Here is a 19,099-nt window from a genome sequence, read left to right as displayed (position 1 = left end):
CCTACTGTCTCCATCTTACCCTACTGTCTCCATCTTGCCCTACTGTCTCCATCTTACCTTACTGTCTCCATCTTGCCCTACTGTCTCCAACTTGCCCTGCTGTCACCATCTTACCCAACAGTCTCCATCTTGCCCTACTGTCTCCATCTTGCCCTACTGTCTCCATCTTGTCCTACTGTCTCCATCTTACCCTACTGTCTCCATCTTGCCCTACTGTCTCCATCTTGCCGTACTGCCTCCATCTTGCCCTACTGTCTCCATCTTGTCCTACTGTCTCCATCTTACCCTGCTGTCTCCATCTTACCCTACTGTCTCCATCTTACCCTACTGTCTCCATCTTGTCCTACTGATTCTATCTTACCCTACTGTCTCCATCTTGCCCTACAATCTCTGTCTTGTGCTACCATATCTTCTTATCTCTATTGTTCCTACCTACAAGTTCTAGAGAACTCATGGAACCACCTGTCTCTGGACCCCTAAAGAAATCATACAGAAATAGAGTTAGATATGTATGAATACCATACCCCCATTCTCAAATTATCCTTTTTTATTCTGATTATAAATATCTGAATGTCAGAGAAGAACTCTCCTTTAATGCCAATAATCCAGGCTGTATTCTAGCTGCTCCTGTGCTGGGAATCTATGTACACATCATGCCTGGAATATTAAATATTCTCTCCCTTTTTCTCGGTTCAGCTTTGCTTTCCGTTGAGCTGAGGGTAAATGAATTATTCAAATGGATTCTGTAGCAGCAGCAGAAGCCCTTGCAGCAGGCACCGACCTCCCTGAATGCACAGAGAAGGCTTAGGAAGATAATTACCAATTTCACAAATCGACTGCTCTAGAAATAGAAATTGATTCCCGTGTGTCATACATGACTGTTAAATATCTGCCCACACTAGCGGGCGTGGAGCTGACAGCGTGACAGGTAAGGTGGCTGTAAGGCGCTCAAGGAAAACGCGCTCATCCCTCTCGGGCCCTCATGAAACTGAAACTGGTTGCTAGGATCCCTCTTAAACCAGCAACCGAGCAGCAGTTTTAAAGGAGAAGTAAACCCTAAAATCAAATATGGGTAGAAATGCTGTATTTTATACACTAAGCGTACTCTACCGGCCCAGAGGTTCAACAGCTCTATAACAGTGATGATCCAGGCCTTCAAAGTTGTGCACAGGGGGTCACCATCTTGGATTTTGGTGGGTGTGTCAGTGGCACTGGACATGCCCAGTTTTAAATTATTACATTTTAGAGCAGAGTGATTCATAGAATATAAGTTTTTGTGGGAAAGGGTATTTGGGGCTTAAAAATGGCTCCCATAATTGTAGGTGGGTGCTCAGGCCTCCAGGTAGTTACATCAACTTGCCCAGTATAGAAGGTAAGGTTTAATAATAATAAGGTAATATTGTAAAAGTTTGAGGTGTTTTAAAGGGAAACTACACCCCCAGAATGAATACGTAAGCAACAGGCAGTTTATATTATGTTAAGTGACCTATTAAAGAATCTCCCCAAACTGGAATATATATATCAGTAAATATTGCCCTTTTACATCCTTTCCCTTGAGCCGCCATTTAGTGATGGGCTGTGTGCTCCCTCAGAGATCAGCTGACAGGAAGTGATGCAGCTCTAACTGTAACAGGAAGTAGTGTGGGAGCAAAAGGCAGAACTCTGCCCATTCATTGGCTGATGGGGCCTAGCATGTATGTGTGCCTTGGCTTGTTTGTGTGCACTGTGACTCCTATGATCCCAGGGGGTGGCCCTTAGTACCTAAAATGGCAGTTTCCTATTTAGGATTACCCAATGGCACATACTGCTAAAGTATATTTATATGAAAATGGTTTATTTAGATGAAGCAGGGTTTTACATATGAGCTGTTTATGTGATATATTTGTATAGAGACCTAAGTGTTTCCTTCCACATCGCTTTATACAAGGACTCCCCCCCCCTCACACTAAATAAAGAAGCTACACATTTATTTTTAGCAGATTTACAAAGGTAGGTTTGAGAGATAGGCTCGGGGAGACTTACCTTGGCTTATCTTGGCAGATACCATTTCCGTTATATGAGATGTCAGTTTCTGGAAGAATTCCTCCGTTCCAACGTCGGTCAGTGAAATGTGGGGCTTGGGCACCTCCCCTGTGTGATGAAAAACAAAGAGCCCCCATTTATTGCCTCTTCTGCTTCAGCGCCCAGTCCTTGTTATTCTTCAGCAACAAGGACTGGGATTATGGATTGCAAGCATTATGTCTTTACCCGGCCCTACACCCTGAATATGTCTTTACCCGCCCCTACACCCTGAATATGTCTTTACCCGGCCCTACACCCTGAATATGTCTTTACCCGGCCCTACACCCTGAATATGTCTTTACCCCGCCCCTACACCCTGAATATGTCTTTACCCCGGCCCTACACCCTGAATATGTCTTTACCCGGCCCTACACCCTGAATATGTCTTTAACCCGGCCCTACACCCTGAATATGTCTTTACCCGCCCCTCACCCGATATGTCTTTACCCGCCTAACACCCTGAATATGTCTTTACCCGCCCCTACACCCTGAATATGTCTTTACCCCGGCCCCTACACCCTGAATATGTCTTTACCCGCCCCTACACCCTGAATATGTCTTTACCCGCCCCTACACCCTGAATATGTCTTTACCCGGCCCTACACCCTGAATATGTCTTTACCCGCCCCTACACCCTGAATATGTCTTTACCCGGCCCTACACCTGAATATGGTCTTTACCCGCCCCTACACCCTGAATATGTCTTACCCGCCCTACACCCTGGAATATGTCTTTAACCGGCCCTACACCCTGAATATGTCTTTTACCCGCCCCTACACCCTGAATATGTCTTACCCGCCCCTACACCCTGAATATGTCTTTACCCGGCCCTACACCCTGAATATGTCTTTACCCGGCCCAAATTACACCCTGAATATGTCTTTACCCGCCCCTACACCCTGAATATGTCTTTAACCCGCCCTACACCCTGAATATGTCTTTACCCGGCCCTACAACCCTGAATATGTCTTTACCCGGCCCTACACCCTGAATATGTCTTTACCCGGCCCTACACCCTGAATATTGTCTTTACCCGCCCCTACACCCTGAATATGTCTTTACCCGGCCCTACACCCTGAATATGTCTTTACCCGGCCCTACACCCTGAATATGTCTTTACCCGGCCCTACACCCTGAATATGTCTTTACCCGGCCCTACACCCTGAATATGTCTTTACCTGCCCCTACACCCTGATATGTCTTTACCCGGCCCTACACCCTAAATATGTCTTTACCCGGCCCTACACCCTGAATATGTCTTTACCCGGCCCTACACCCTAAATATGTCTTTAACCCGGCCCTACACCCTGAATATGTCTTTACCTGCCCCTACACCCTGAATATGTCTTTACCCGGCCCTACACCCTGAATATGTCTTTACCCGGCCCTACACCCTGAATATGTCTTTACCCGCCCTACACCCTGAATATGTCTTTACCCGGCGCCCTACACCCTGAATATGTCTTTACCCGGCCCTACACCCTGAATATGTCTTTACCCTGCCCCTACACCCTGAATATGTCTTTACCCGGCCCTACACCATAAATATGTCTTTACCCGGCCCTACACCCTGAATATGTCTTTACCTGCCCCTACACCCTGAATATGTCTTTACCGCCCTACCTGATTTTACCGCCTACACCCTGAATATGTCTTTACCCGGCCCTACACCCTGAATATGTCTTTACCCGGCCCTACACCCTGAATATGTCTTTACCCGGCCCTACACCCTGAATATGTCTTTACCCGGCCCTACACCCTGAATATGTCTTTACCCGGCCCTACACCCTGAATATGTCTTTACCTGCCCCTACACCCTGAATATGTCTTTACCCGGCCCTACACCCTGAATATGTCTTTAACCGGCCCTACACCCTGAATATGTCTTTACCCGGCCCTACACCCTGAATATGTCTTTACCCGGCCCTACACCCTGAATATGTCTTTACCCGGCCCTACACCCTGAATATGTCTTTACCCGGCCCTACACCCTGAATATGTCTTTACCCGCCCTACACCCTGAATATGTCTTTACCCGGCCCTACACCCTGAATATGTCTTTACCCGGCCCCTACACCCTGAATATGTCTTTACCCGCCCTACACCCTGAATATGTCTTTACCCGGCCCTACACCCTGAATATGTCTTTACCCGCCCCTACACCCTGAATATGTCTTTACCCAGCCCTACACCCTGAATATGTCTTTACCTGGCCCTACACCCTCAATATGTCTTTACCCGGCCCTGCACCCTGAATATGTCTTTACCCGGCCCCACACCCTGACTCTGGGCACCAATATCTGTTAATTAATCCCTGTATCAATCAAGAGTCTAATCTAGTTCTTTAAAAGAACAGTGTAAAATCTATAAAGGCTGGAGTGGGCAGATGTCTAACATAATAACCAGAACACTACTTCCTGCTTTCAGCTCTCTAACCTCTTAGTAAGTCAGCGACTTGAGTGGGAGCCACATGAGACAAAATTGTTTCATTTGCTTTTGATCCTGAGCATGCAAACAGTTAATTCCCATATGGCCTCCCTCCTCACTGATTGGTTACTGACTGCTAACAGCTTAGAGGCTGCATATGAGGAAGTAGTGTTCTGGCTATAATGTTAGGCATCCATTTACACCAGCCTTTATATATTACATTTTTGCCTAACTAACTATATTGCAAATAATTAATATTTTGTGCAGTCTGTCTATTTACCCAGTTTCATTTTAACACTGAACTGTTCCTTTATGTTCAATCCTATTCTAACATGTGTATAGCCCCGGTGAATAAACCAATGGTATTGTTGGGGCACGGTGTGTGGGTCTGGCTTTGGTTCCAAAGAGGTTGAGTTTAACAAAATTACTGACAGTAAGTAAAATATGATTTCTTGTCTTATTTGGCCCAAGAATGGTCCTTATGGTCCTATACTCCCCAAGCAATAATGGGATTTTCTCAGGTCTGATCTGGCAATGAGATTTATGGATATTTTTGGTGTAATCCATGTTAAAGTTCTTTAGAAACAGAGCAAATTAAAACAGCAAGAAGCTACATCAAAGTCATATCAGAAGGATACTCTTCTGTCATAGATATTAGGGTCATTTATGTTGAGCCCAGGTGGAACCACTAGACAAAATGGTGCAAAATTGCATTATTGCCTGCCCATTATAAACACAGCCCTGCCTATGGATACAGGGGCAATGCAAGGACCTATGGTTAGAAGTGCTTAATAAATATCAAACTCCCTATGAGAATACAACAAGCTAGCCCCATCTTCCAATCATCATGAGAACTTTATTTGGATCTTCGCAGTTGCACGTACCGCTGTCCTCCGGAGGTTGCACCGAGATGCCAATCACTCTGCAAATGGATAGAAAACAAACTGATTAAAAGTGATTGTGCGCGACGCGACTGCCGCCCAAATATACAGCTGCTGATTGCTGGGCCCCACCAGTAACCCGTTCTGCCCTTATGTGTGTAGCTCTAAATGAATTAAGCATAGACTTTCTTTTGATTATAAGAAATGATGTGGGCCTCTATATTCAGATTAAATCGCTGATCCGAGACAGCTGGGGTGTAATTAAGCCGCCAGTAATTAGCTGCAATTAGCGGAAGACAGTTACGGAATACATGAAGAAGCACAGGAACAGGAACGAAGCCCATGATAGGGAAACTTACCCAGGTTCTGCCTCCCGGCCTTCTTCAAACCTGGACAAAAAGGGAGAGTAAGTTTGGCAGATAGCGGAGGATGGAGAGGTCAAGTAGCGCCAACGTTTCAGTTGAAATTATTAAAGGCAACGCTCTGCCCCCCAACATCCCCCCTCAGGGCATTCCCCAACCCCCTCACTGCCCTCACCGTGAGGAACCCCCTACCCAACATCCCCCGGCAGGGCATTCCCCAACCCCCTCACTGCCCTCACCGTGAGGAACCCCCTACCCAACACCCCCCGGCAGGGCATTCCCCAACCCCCTCACTGCCCTCACCGTGAGGAACCCCCGACGCTGCTTCAAATGGAAGCTCCATTCCTCTAATCTAAGGGGGGCCTCTGGTGCGCTGATCATTTTTATGGGAAAAAAGAACATCCCCCATCTGCCTATAATCCCCTCTAATGTACTTGTACAGAGTAATCATGTCCCCTCGCAAGCGCCTCTTTTCCAGAGAAAACAACCCCAACCCTGACAGTCTAACCTCATAGTTTAACCCTTCCATCCCCTTTACCAGTTTAGTTGCAGTCTCTGCACTCTCTCCAGCTCATTAATATCCTTCTTAAAGGGAAACTACACCCCCAGAAAGTAGTTAGATGCTAAATCTGAGTTCATTGGCCAGTTGGAATACTGGGGGGGAACCATGGCGGGCCCTGGTGTAGGTGGCCCCATCCTGCAGCTCCAGGCCCCATTGTTTGCAACTGATCCTGCTGTTTGGGTTCTTCTGTGCCCAAGTAGCTGCTCTCATTTCTGATGGAATGTTACCACTTCTGTGATAGGGTGAGGAGAGTAGGATCTAACTAGAGAAGCACTGAACTGACCTGCTATTGGTTGGTTAACCCTTTGATGTCGGGTTCTATGATCATCCCATTATGTCCAAGACCAACAGTGATTAAAAATTATCTGTACTGATGTGTCTGAATGGAGCACACTAGGTTTGCCACTTGTCTGGTTTTGACCCAAGACTGGACCAAGAAACTGCCTGCCCAGTGTTCCAAGTTAGGAAATCCAGACAGGACTCCCCTAATTGACACGGTGATCGACCAATCACCACATCATAGCCCTGCCCCCTGTTGTCATGATCCCCACCCCCAATGTCACTCGTGATGTCACCATCTCGCCCCCTGACATCACTGCCCACCCCCCGACCCAGAGTCTCAGCTGCCAGAAGGTGGCAACCCTAGGGAACACAATGGGGCAGGGGTGTAAAGACACAAGTGCAGCCCCAATAGCTTCTGCATATAGAAACACTTGTACTTACCCAGACAGTGGTGTTCGGCCCAACATCTCTTTTACTAATTTGTCTGCTTCTTTCAGAATCTTGGCTTCTTTAGCTGTTAAACACAGGGTAGAGTTGGATGGGAGCTGGATGGTAACCCAACCGATTTACAAAAATATGGCCTTCCAACAATGAGGACCATTATAGCACAGGTATGGGATCCCTTATCCGGAAACCTGCTATCCAGAACGTTCCGAATTACGGAAAGGCCATTTCCCATAGACTCCATTATAAGCAAATAATTCTAATTTTTAGAAATGATGTCCTTTTTCTCTGTAATAATAAAACAGTACCTGTAAAGCCTTACCTTCAGCAATCTCCACAGAAGCCGTACAGATGGACTGGCCCACCTTGTTTGTGGCAATACAGGTGTAAGTGCCGGAAAACTCTGTGCCAACGTCCAGTAATATGAGACTGTGGTGCCTGTTTGAGCTGGCCAGCTTGTAGCCAGGAGTCTCGGGTTTGATCCAAAGTACATCTTCAGGGGAGTCTTCCTTCAGCCAGGTGATTGTTGGAGGTGGAGTTCCTGATGATTCAATATACAGTACATATAAAGTTCTAGTTTAGTAAAGCTGTATGTCATTTATGTGTCATTTTTTTCTTTCACAAAGCTACTATACCCAATATCCCACAGCCCCAGTTCCTTCCCAGAGGCTATTATCCCCCCACTGCTACTATAGGCACCATCTCTCCCTACTATACCTGCTATCCCACAGCCCCAGTCCCTTCCCAGAGGCTATTATCCCCCCACTGCTACTATAGGCACCATCTCTCCCTACTATACCTACTATCCCACAGCCCCAGTCCCTTCCCAGAGGCTATTATCCCCCACTGCTACTATAGGCACCATCTCTCCCTACTATACCTGCTATCCCACAGCCCCAGTCCCTTCCCAGAGGCTATTATCCCCCCACTGCTACTATAGGCACCATCTCTCCCTACTATACCTGCTATCCCACAGCCCCAGTCCCTTCCCAGAGGCTATTATCCCCCCACTGCTACTATAGGCACCATCTCTCCCTACTATACCTGCTATCCCACAGCCCCAGTCCCTTCCCAGAGGCTATTATCCCCCCACTGCTACTATGGGCACCATCTCTCCCTACTATACCTGCTATCCCACAGCCCCAGTCCCTTCCCAGAGGCTATTATCCCCCCACTGCTACTATAGGCACCATCTCTCCCTACTATACCTGCTATCCCACAGCCCCAGTCCCTTCCCAGAGGCTATTATCCCCCCACTGCTACTATAGGCACCATCTCTCCCTACTATACCTGCTACCCCACAGCCCCAGTCCCTTCCCAGAGGCTATTATCCCCCCACTGCTACTATAGGCACCATCTCTCCCTACTATACCTGCTATCCCACAGCCCCAGTCCCTTCCCAGAGGCTATTATCCCCCCACTGCTACTATAGGCACCATCTCTCCCTACTATACCTGCTATCCCACAGCCCCAGTCCCTTCCCAGAGGCTATTATCCCCCCACTGCTACTATAGGCACCATCTCTCCCTACTATACCTGCTATCCCACAGCCCCAGTCCCTTCCCAGAGGCTATTATCCCCCCACTGCTACTATAGGCACCATCTCTCCCTACTATACCCTAGTATACCAATATATTTTATTCATATCTCAGAAGACAATGTCTTTGCATGTACATCTAAGACCTGAAATGGTGCACTGCACAGAAGAAATAATCTGAGCACAAAGTTTGCTCTACTCACACAACGTGCCTATTGGGGAAGACAAACTCAGCTGACAAGTATAGTTTACCTTCAACTTTCACAGATAAGGTGATACTGGCTCCTTTCAGTACTTTTTTGTTTGTGAATCTTTCCAGGAACCTTGGTGGTACTGGTTTCTCTCCATCTGTGGGTTAACAGAGTCAATAAATTACAAAAAGAGCAGATTGGGAAGCCAACCCAGTGGTGCACGTCAAATCCAGCTACAGATTAGCTTCAAGAAAATGACTCCTATGTCAATTGTGCTTGGGGATTATTGCTCTCTAGAGCAACCATAATGACTATATATAACCTGCCTAACTTCTAGTTGAACTTCTAGGCTAATTCGATCATTTGGCCCTGGGGCCAAACGATCAAATTATATTGGTAGCAATGGGGCAGTCGATTTGGGGACTGCATCAACAAGCCAATGCGGACCCCGATCCAACTATATTTTCTAACCTGCCCGATCGAGATTTGCCCGATTTCAGGCCAGGTATTGGTCGGGCAGGCCCGTCTTTAGTGCCCATACACGGGCCGATTAGCTGCCGAATTGGTCTAAGGGACCCATATCGGCAGCTAGAATCGACCCGTGTATGGGGACCTTTAGGCACAAAGTGGAAAGCCAACTTCTTTCTACCTAGTACGTGGGAGAAACTCCAGTCATGCTGGGATTGGTCACTGCCTCGTGGGCCTATTAATAAACAGAGTGTGTAATTATACTGGATTTAGGGGTTCAGCCATTTTGCAGAAGCTTCTCCGCCACACCCTGAAAAGTAATAAAGTAGTATGAAGCCATTTTTAATGCTAGTTCAGTGCTGACCACTTAAAATGTACTACTGATACCACCTGACTGGCCATCCTGCTCTTATACCAGCCAAACCACATAATCAATTGGCTGACACAAAAGTCACTTGTTACCGAGTGCCTGGGAAGTGTTCCTAATATACTTGGATTAACTGGGAATAAATATAGGAAACCACTGACCTCCTGCATCTTCCAATGGCTTGTCCTTCTGTAGCTCATCTGGTCCTTCAACAAAGAAGACAATAATATAAGATTATTATGAAGAGTCTGGTGAGATTCTATAAGCAATTTTTGGAAACCAGGTAAAGATGACTCTTTGGAGAAGTCACCAGTTATCCATGACATCCTTTGACAACAAGAGCCACTTACCTTTGACAGAAAGTCTGGCAGATGAGTATGCAGAGCCAGCGGAATTACTGATGTAGGTTGAATACTCCCCAGAATCTTCCTTTGTTACATTCAGAATTTCCAGTGCATGCAGTTTCTTTCTGTCAGTAATTAGTATTCTGTCAGAAGCATGGATGGGCTGGCCATCTTTGAACCAGTAGACTCGAGGCCTTGGGTAACCTGATATACAAATGGTTAGAGACAGAGACTTAGCTAGAATGCACAGTAAGATGACAATTGCAGAAGAGAACATGAGGTTTTGGGTACCCTGATGCAATATATCCAACACCTTCATATATATATGTTCTCCCAGCCCGGCTTTCTGTCTTCAAACCAAAAATTGCAGTTTTGTTAAAAAAATGGAATATCAGGGGGCGGCTCAGTGGGTAGTTGTTTACCTTTCACTTTTATCTCAAATTTAGCAAGTGGAGTCCCAGGAGCAACCATAGTGTCTCGTAGCTCCTCCAGAACCTGAGGAAGTTGGTCTTGTTCCGTTGCAGATTCCAGGCCCTCCTGCTCCCTGTGAGCCAAAATGAAGTACAAATTAAACAAATATGAATATATATATATATATATATATATTATCTGTAACCCTGTTCTCCTCCTGATTAGAAGCCTTGCTGAAGGCCTCATTGGCTGCGCCTTCTTTGGGTGTGACTTTTCTTTCATTGGTAAGGCAATGATTTTAGTCATTACCATTAAGGTCCCCATACACGGGCCAATTCTAGCTGCCGATATCAGTCCCTTAGACCAATTTGGCAGCTTATCGTCCCGTGTAGGGGCACAAACAATGGGCCTGCCCGACCGATATCTGGCCTGAAATCAGCCAGATATCGATCGGGCAGGTTAAAAAATTTATTCGGATCGGGGACCCCATCGGCTCGTTGATGCGGTCCCCAAACTGACTGTGCCTGTTACCGGTGTACTAATTCCTGAGGCCAAACGACCAAATTAGCCTGAATTCACTCGATATCGCCCACCCTAAGGTGGGGATATTGGGAGAAGATCCGCTCGCCTGGCGACCTCGCCAATCGAGCGGATCTTTATGTGTATGGCCACCTTTATTCTATAAAGTCCCTGCAATGCAATGCAAATCCGAAATCCATGCTTTATATCCAGTATCCGGTATATCCAGCTTATTTTTTTGTGAAATGAGTGATACTTATATATTTAGACTAAAGGTCCCCATACACCATAATATCCGCTCGTTTGGCGATGTCGGCAAGTGATCGGATCTTCTCCCGATATCCCCACCTACGGGTGGGCAATATTGGGAGAATCCAGGGCCAAGCGATCGAATTATAACGGCAGGTATAGGAAAAGTCGGTCCGGGGACCGCATCAACGAGCCGATGCGGTCCCCCATCCGACTAGATTTTCTAACCTGCCCGATCAAGATCTGCCCGATTTCAGGCCAGATATCGGTCGGGCAGGCCTGTTGGGAGTGCCAATACAAGGGCCGATTAGCTGCCAAATCGGTCCAAGGGACCCATATCGGCAGCTACTATCGGCCTGTGTATGGGGACTTTAATTCTCTTGTTTGGACTTTGCAAACAACATTGCACTTTCCCTCTGCACACACTGAGCACTATACTCTGCGTCGAGGTATTTCTGATTCACCCATTAAAGAAGGATTTACCTGGACAGATAACCCTGTGCGCTGAAATAAGATGACGTTTCTGTTGCCTCGGCAGTGTCATAATCTGAGCTGGTTACTGCAGGAAAGAGAAGTCAGAAGAGACGTTACACCCTGATTTAAATTAAAAAAAGTTGGGGAGCAACACAAGCATGGAAAAAGTTCCTAGGGGGGTGACCAGTATTGTCTGTGATTGGCTATTTGGTAGCCCAATTGAGACTGCTGGCCTGCAGGAGGCTCTGCTTGGAGTAAAACTGGGTTTCTGGGCTTTCTCCAAGCCAGAAATGTAAAAATAGCACCTACGTTGAGGCCACTGGGAGTAACCAATATCAAAAGGGTTGGTGAGCAACATGTTGCCCCCTAAGCCACTGGTTGGGGATCACTGTTGTACACCATAATGCATTCACAAATAAACCTTTATACGCAAAATCAAGGTCGGACTGGGCCGCCGGGACACCGGGAAAATAACCAGTGGGCCCCAGCCCTGGTGAGCCCTAGCGGCCCAGACCAAACCCTGTTGCTGCTTCCTCTGGCCTCCGATGTCCTCTCCTGACAGGGGTGTGGGGCCCCAGTGCACCCCCCAATCCGACCATGGGCAAAATGGTAGCTTTTGCTGCAGTAGTCATACATCAGAATTACAGACATTTAACTTTTAATTCTAACATGTTTTTGCTTTATATATGATAAAGTCATTGTTGCGGTGTCAGATAAAAATGGAATACTCAACCTTTACTACAACATGAACTCATACCAACAGATGAGATTACCCACAATACCTTCACCCTATGATGGCTTTGCAAACAATGTCTGTCATTAAACTATGTTTTCAGGTTGAACTACCTCTTCAATAAAATAGATGTGCCCAAAGAATAGAGGCTCCTAGTTTTATGGATGAATGATGTTTCTCTGGTCTAATTTAGAACAGGTCAACTAATGTAGGACAGGTCCCTCCTTCTACAACAGCATTACAGTTAAGTGAAGCCTTTTTGTCACTTACAGTCGACTCTCAGCTCAGCCTTGGTTGACGAGACCCCCATTCTATTCTCTGCTAGACATCTGTAGACTCCCATGTCTTTGGGGACTACGGCAGTTATGATGAGTTGGTGGCATCCCTCTTGGTCCTCATTGATCATGTAATGGTCATCCTCTTCTATCACCTTACCATCTTTAAACCAACGTACTGTTGGCATTGGCTTTCCAATAACTACACAGTCAAAACTGACTGGGTAACCATCTTTCACCTCTTGATTCTGAAGTTCAGTAATAAAAATGGGAGCTGAAAAAAATATTTTGCAAATGTTTTTTTCAATTTATTATATATAATTTTACATAAAACTTGGATTATGAATAAAAATAAAACATATAAAATCAAAGTCAATCATATTGCTTTTAAGTAATAAAAATGGGATCTGCAGAATGTTTTTGCTATAAAGTTTTTCTTTTTATGAAATAAAAAAGTCTATAAATATCAATGGTTCTGCAGAACAGTCCTATTGGGTTTATTTCATGGTTAAATAATTCCCTTTTCTCTGTAATAATAAAACAGTACCTGTACTTGATCCCAACTAAGATATAATTACCCCTTATTGGGGCAGAACAGCCCTATTGGGTTTATTTAATGGTTAAATGATTCCCTTTTCTCTGTAATAATAAAACAGTACTTGTACTTGATCCCAACTAAGATATAATTACCCCTTATTAGGGCAGAACAGCCCTATTGGGTTTATTTAATGGTTAAATGATTCCCTTTTCTCTGTAATAATAAAACAGTACCTGTACTTGATCCCAACTAAGATATAATTACCCCTTATTGGGGCAGAACAGCCCTATTGGGTTTATTTAATGGTTAAATGATTCCCTTTTCTCTGTAATAATAAAACAGTACCTGTACTTGATCCCAACTAAGATATAATTACCCCTTATTGGGGGCAGAACAGCCCTATTGGGTTTATTTAATGGTTAAATGATTCCCTTTTCTCTGTAGTAATAAAACAGCACCTGTACTTGATCCCAACTAAGATATAATTACCCCTTATTTGGGCAGAACAGCCCTATTGGGTTTATTTAATGGTTAAATGATTCCCTTTTCTCTGTAGTAATAAAACAGCACCTGTACTTGATCCCAACTAAGATATAATTACCCCTTATTGGGGGCAGAACAGCCCTATTGGGTTTATTTAATGGTTAAATGATTCCCTTTTCTCTGTAATAATAAAACAGTACCTGTACTTGATCCCAACTAAGATATAATTACCCCTTATTAGGGCAGAACAGCCCTATTGGGTTTATTTAATGGTTAAATGATTCCCTTTTCTCTGTAGTAATAAAACAGCACCTGTACTTGATCCCAACTAAGATATAATTACCCCTTATTTGGGCAGAACAGCCCTATTGGGTTTATTTAATGGTTAAATGATTCCCTTTTCTCTGTAATAATAAAACAGTACCTGTACTTGATCCCAACTAAGATATAATTACCCCTTATTGGGGCAGAACAGCCCTATTGGGTTTATTTAATGGTTAAATGATTCCCTTGTTGAAAAATAATTCCACACTTTGGAACACAAATGCTCACCGGTATCAGAAGTCAACAAGGTTATTTGATGCCTTGCCGCCATTCTCTGCTGCTCGGTGGTTCCTGTCTCGACTTTCATTATCCGCAGTTCGATATTCTTCAGACCTTGGTCCAAGATATCTATTTTGACTGGGATGCCCATTGCAGAGAACATCTCTTTGAACCTCTTTGCAGCAATGGAAGCCTCGGACATGATTTCAAACTTGATGTAGATATATTTATCATCCTCTCTGTAGGTTTGCTGGTCTACAGGTGGTAGGTCTCCTTCATCCGCGCTGACAAATAGTTCTTCTTCAACGTCAGACATCTCAAGGGATGTCTTGGATTTAAAGATCTTATGAAGCCTTCTGCCTGCCTTCCGAAAAGCATCATCCAAATCACTTCCGGAAGTGCTCTCTGTTTCACTGTCTGAGCCAAGCTTAGCAATTGAAGGCTTGGGTTTTTCGGGAACTTGAGGTAAACCGCTGCCAACCACCAAAGAAGCACTATGTGAAACTGCACCAAACTTGTTGGAGGCTTCACATGTATATTTTCCAGTGTCTGCAGTTTCCACGGCGGTAATGATCAAGGAACAGGTTCCGTCGGTGTAATTATCAATATGATAATGGCGGCCATCGGAGAGTTCTTTATCGTCTTTCAACCACCGAGTTGTAATGTCAGTTTTGCTGATGGCCACACATTCAAGATGGACTGTTCCTCCTGGTTCGACGGTGAAATCTTTAAATGTTTCTGCTAACAAAGGACATTCTTGTTGCTTGATGACCTTCCTCGCTTTATATCCTTTAAAAGCCGCCTGAATTTTCACAGCTGCCTTGTCCAGTGCAGGGTCGTCATCTTGAAATAAATCTGGAACCTCTGGTTCTTGTGGGGGTGGGGGTTCCTTGCGCTCAGGTTCTATGATCTCAAAGTGTTTAAAGAATTTGCTTTCGGACATTGTTTGAACTTTGGAGCCGTGTGTGATGACTGAGTGGCCGGCTTTGGAGTGGCCGGCTTTTTTAAGATAAGACACCAAAGATGGGGTTCCGGCTCGAGATTCATCGTCGGAGCTTGTAACGGAAAAATCAGCTTCACTTGTTTTAGTCAAATCGTCGGAAGTGTAACCTGAAAAATCCGAGCGCCTGTCTGCTTCTTTTTTCTGCCTACGCTTCTCTTCTTCTTCTGGTACTTCAGAGATGGAATCCAGTGTAGGCTCTCTGCTCATTCTCCTCTTCTTTGCCAGCGCTTCCCATAATAAATGGAGATCCCCTTCCTGAGCAGCCTCTGGTGGGAGACTTGGCTGAGAACTCTCTTCATCTTCAAGTTTGACCTTGCTTCTTTCTTGTGCAAGGCCAAAAATCTCCTGTATGCTCGTGACTTCTGTGATTATTTGTTCTGAAGAGCAAAGAAAGTATTAAGACATGGACTGTATAGAACCGGGTTCAAGTTTTGTTCAAAGATGAACCTTTTCTACTTATTCTATAAAGTTTTTTTTTACAGTTCCCCAGATTCCAGATTATTTTGGGCATAATTTTGTTGTATAACTAGTGATGAGCCAATTTTTTCATTTGTCGTGTGGATTTTTTTTGGGTGTGTGCCAAATGGGCGCAGTCGTGGTAAAAAAGGGTGTGGTTGTGGAAAAAAAGGGTGCGGTCACGGCAAAAAAGGCACGGTCATGTAAAACGGGCGTGGTTATGGCAAATTGGGCGCGGTTGCATAAAAAAAGGGTGCCGTCGCATGAAAAAAGGTGCAGTCACGTCAAAATTGGGCACGGTCGAGTCAAGAAAGGTGCAGTCACGTCAAAATTGGGTGCTGTCGAGTCAAAAAAGGTGCAGTCACGTCAAAGTTGGGCGCGGTCAAGTCAAAAAAGGTGCAGTCACGTCAAAATTGGGCACTGTCGAGTCAAAAATGGTGCAGTCAGGTCAAAATTGGGCGCGGTTGAGTCAAAAAAGGTGCATTGGTTGTTTGCTTAACAATCAATGGAAATTCACTAGAATTCCCCTTTACCATCTTGATGCAAGGATAGACCATTTTTTATTACATCACTAGGGAAATTATTTTCCCCTGCACATTATGCTGACATTTCCACGGCAATATGACTTTTCACTTATTTTTCACCCACTTGTCCTTCCAACATTTCAGGGATATTTTAGAAAAAAACTGTATAATCTAAATGACACGGAAATGTCTCAGCTTGAGAAATAGGTAAATTCAGAAGAGGAAACATTTCGGGAAAATAAAACAAGAAATGACATTTTACCACTAACTTCTAATTATTTGAGGAAACATTACAAAAATAAAGAATAGATGTTCATAGGATCTCAGTAATATACATATCTTATTTAATCTAGAACAAGCTAAAAGTGTTGAGGAGACCACCTCATACGTATGCAAATAAGTCAAAGGGATTCTGGGAATAAATTCCTTAAGGCTCTTAGAAAAATGTTCATAGATTCTCAGTAATATACATTTCTTATTTAATCTCGAACAAGCTAGAAGGGTTGAGGAGACCGCCTCATACATATGCCAATAAGTCAAAGGTATTCTGGGAACAAATTCCTTAAGGCTCTTAGAAAAATCCCATTTACATGGGTTTATCCTATAGGCTAAAGCTCACCCACTGGGTTTTTAAAGCAGAAGGATAATAGCTGATCAGATTCCCAACTACAGACCGGTTTCACCCTTCTTGGGGCTCATCAGTGTAGTGCAGGATAAACCCATGCAAATGGGATTTTTCTAAGAGCCTTAAGGAATTTGTTCCCAGAATTTATTTGCATACATATGAGGTGGTCTCCTTGTTCGTGAATCCCCACTTCTGGCTCTCCCTAAGCTGATTAGAAAACCCTGCACTACACTGATGAGCCCCAAGAAACCGGGGAAACCGGTCTGTAGTTGGGAATCTGATCAGCTATTATCCCGGCTTCTGCTTTAAACCCAGTGGGTGAGCTTTAGCCTGTAGGATAAACCCATGTAAATAGGATTTTTCCAAGAGCCTGAAGGAATTTGTTCCCAGAATCCCTTTGGCTTATTTGCATAGGTATGAGACAGTCTCCTCAACCCTTTTAGCTTGTTTGTGAATCCCCACTCCTGGCTCTCCCTAAGCTGATCAGAAAACCCTGCACTACACTAATGAGCCCCAAAAAGGGTAAAACTGGTCTGTAGTTGGGAATCTGATCAGCTATTATCCCGGCTTCTGCTTCAAAAACCCAGTGGGTGAGCTGTAGTGTAAGGTTACCTGGTGGTCCAGTGGGGCGGCGGGGACGCCCGCCGCCTCCTTCGTTGCGGGGACGCCCGCCGACTGTTCCTAGGGCTGCGCGCGCTCGGTGTGCAGCCCTTTAAACTCTGCCATACGCGCGTTCGGCGCATGCGCGTTCCTTCCCTGGCTGTGCGCGCATGCGCATTTGCTTCTAGCATCCGGCGCTGCGTGTGACGTCACTATGGCGCCAAATTTGAATTATTTAAAGCGGTTTCTGCAGCATAATGGTTGCCCAACGTAGGTTTTCCTCCTGTGAGTTCCTGGGTGTGTTATTCCTGTTCTGCTGATCTGTTTTGACCTCTGCCTGTCCTTGACCTTCCTGTACTGCTGCCTGAACCGGCCTTTGCCTGAATTTGACTACTCTTCCGGATTCTGTTGGTACCGCGCTGCTTTATTGTTGTTGACCCCGGCCTGACTACTGACTACCCTTCCGGACTCTGATTTGGTACTTTACTCCCTGAACGTTGTTGACCCTGGCCTGATCTCCGATTGTGTCTTCTTGTGCCCATTCTCCCTGTAGCGTGGTTCTGGTTCCCTTGACTGCTCAGAACCCTTTCCTTGGGCTCCTCACTGTAAGACCTGGCGGCATCCGAGTAGCGAAGGGCTCCTCCCGACGTGAAAGGCGGCGGTTATAGGCAGAAGCGTGAGCCGAGACCAGGCCCTTGGGAACTGTTCTGAGTTTTGGGATACCGACCGTGACATTACGTTGGGCCGATATGGATGCTGAAGGGCCTGCTGGGTCACCTACTTCTTCCAAGGCCTTTCGGGCGAGCCTCCTTCAGCGTATTGGGCAACAAGAGATTCAACAGGATCAAATCATCCAATGCCTTCAGAGACTCTCGGCAAGGTTAGATGAGCTCCAGCAACAGCCGTCCGCTGCTACTTCTGCTCTTCCTGAAAGCCGGTCCCCGTCTCCTGCTCCAGGGATGCAAGTAGTGGAGCCAAAGGTACCGTTCCCCGAAAAGTTTTCCGGGGAGCGAAGTAAATTTTTTGCCTTCCAGGAGGCTTGTAAATTGTATTTTGGGTTCCTCCCTCGCTCTTTTCCCACTGAGGAGCTCAAAGTTAATTTTGTCATGACTCTTCTTATTGGGGATCCTCAATTATGGGCATTCTCCTTATCCCCTTCTGATCCAGCCCGTACTTCCCTAGATTCCTTTTTAAGGCCATGGCAATAATCTATGATGATCCCGATCGTACTGCCTCTGCTGATTCGGCTATTCGTAACCTCAGACAAGGCAAACGACGGGTTGAGGATTATTGTTCTGAGTTCCGCCGCTGGGCGGTTGAAACGGGCTGGAACGATACTGCCTTACGTAGTCAGTTTAGGATTGGGCTATCTGAGGCTGTAAAAGATAGTCTGGTAAATTTTCCTGCTCAACCCTCTTTAGACTCCCTGATGCATCTTGTCATTCAGATTGATAGGAGACATAGGGAGAGACGTCAAGAGAGGGTCCCTGTAGCCACTCCCCACACCATTCCTGCTGAGCATGTGCCCAAACCTGAAGGGGTTTTTTCTAGGTCCTCTGAAGAGCCTATGCAGTTGGGTTCAGCCCGTTTATCTTCGGAGGAAAAAGCTCGCAGGCGGTCTAATGGGTTGTGTCTTTACTGTGGGGATAGGGGTCATTTCCGTGGTACCTGTCCCAAAAGGCCGGGAAACGACAGAGCTTAAGCAGGTCTGGGGAGTTCTGCTTGGGCAATGTCATTTCT

At 45.5% G+C, this 19,099-nt stretch overlaps 1 protein-coding gene across 21 annotated transcripts in view; it reads right to left on the bottom strand.

Annotated features, from left to right (window-relative positions):
- obscn (obscurin, cytoskeletal calmodulin and titin-interacting RhoGEF) overlaps positions 1-19,099 on the bottom strand; it is a 241,276-nt gene that overhangs the window by 81,471 nt on the left and 140,706 nt on the right. For all 21 annotated transcript variants that reach the window (XM_031903695.1, XM_031903696.1, XM_031903701.1 and 18 more), the window contains 12 exons: positions 14,161-15,531; positions 12,583-12,861; positions 11,589-11,664; positions 10,349-10,470; positions 9,933-10,130; positions 9,744-9,788; positions 8,809-8,904; positions 7,342-7,560; positions 7,017-7,089; positions 5,729-5,758; positions 5,373-5,410; positions 2,023-2,130 (listed from right to left, as the gene is read on the bottom strand). In XM_031903695.1, the coding sequence (XP_031759555.1) occupies positions 2,023-2,130; positions 5,373-5,410; positions 5,729-5,758; positions 7,017-7,089; positions 7,342-7,560; positions 8,809-8,904; positions 9,744-9,788; positions 9,933-10,130; positions 10,349-10,470; positions 11,589-11,664; positions 12,583-12,861; positions 14,161-15,531 (2,655 nt within the window). The remainder of the gene's footprint in view (positions 1-2,022; positions 2,131-5,372; positions 5,411-5,728; positions 5,759-7,016; positions 7,090-7,341; positions 7,561-8,808; positions 8,905-9,743; positions 9,789-9,932; positions 10,131-10,348; positions 10,471-11,588; positions 11,665-12,582; positions 12,862-14,160; positions 15,532-19,099) is intronic.

This window comes from Xenopus tropicalis, chromosome 6 (assembly GCF_000004195.4).
Source record: "Xenopus tropicalis strain Nigerian chromosome 6, UCB_Xtro_10.0, whole genome shotgun sequence".
In the NCBI taxonomy this organism is placed as follows: domain Eukaryota; kingdom Metazoa; phylum Chordata; class Amphibia; order Anura; family Pipidae; genus Xenopus; species Xenopus tropicalis.
This window is presented reverse-complemented; position numbering and strand designations above follow the sequence as displayed.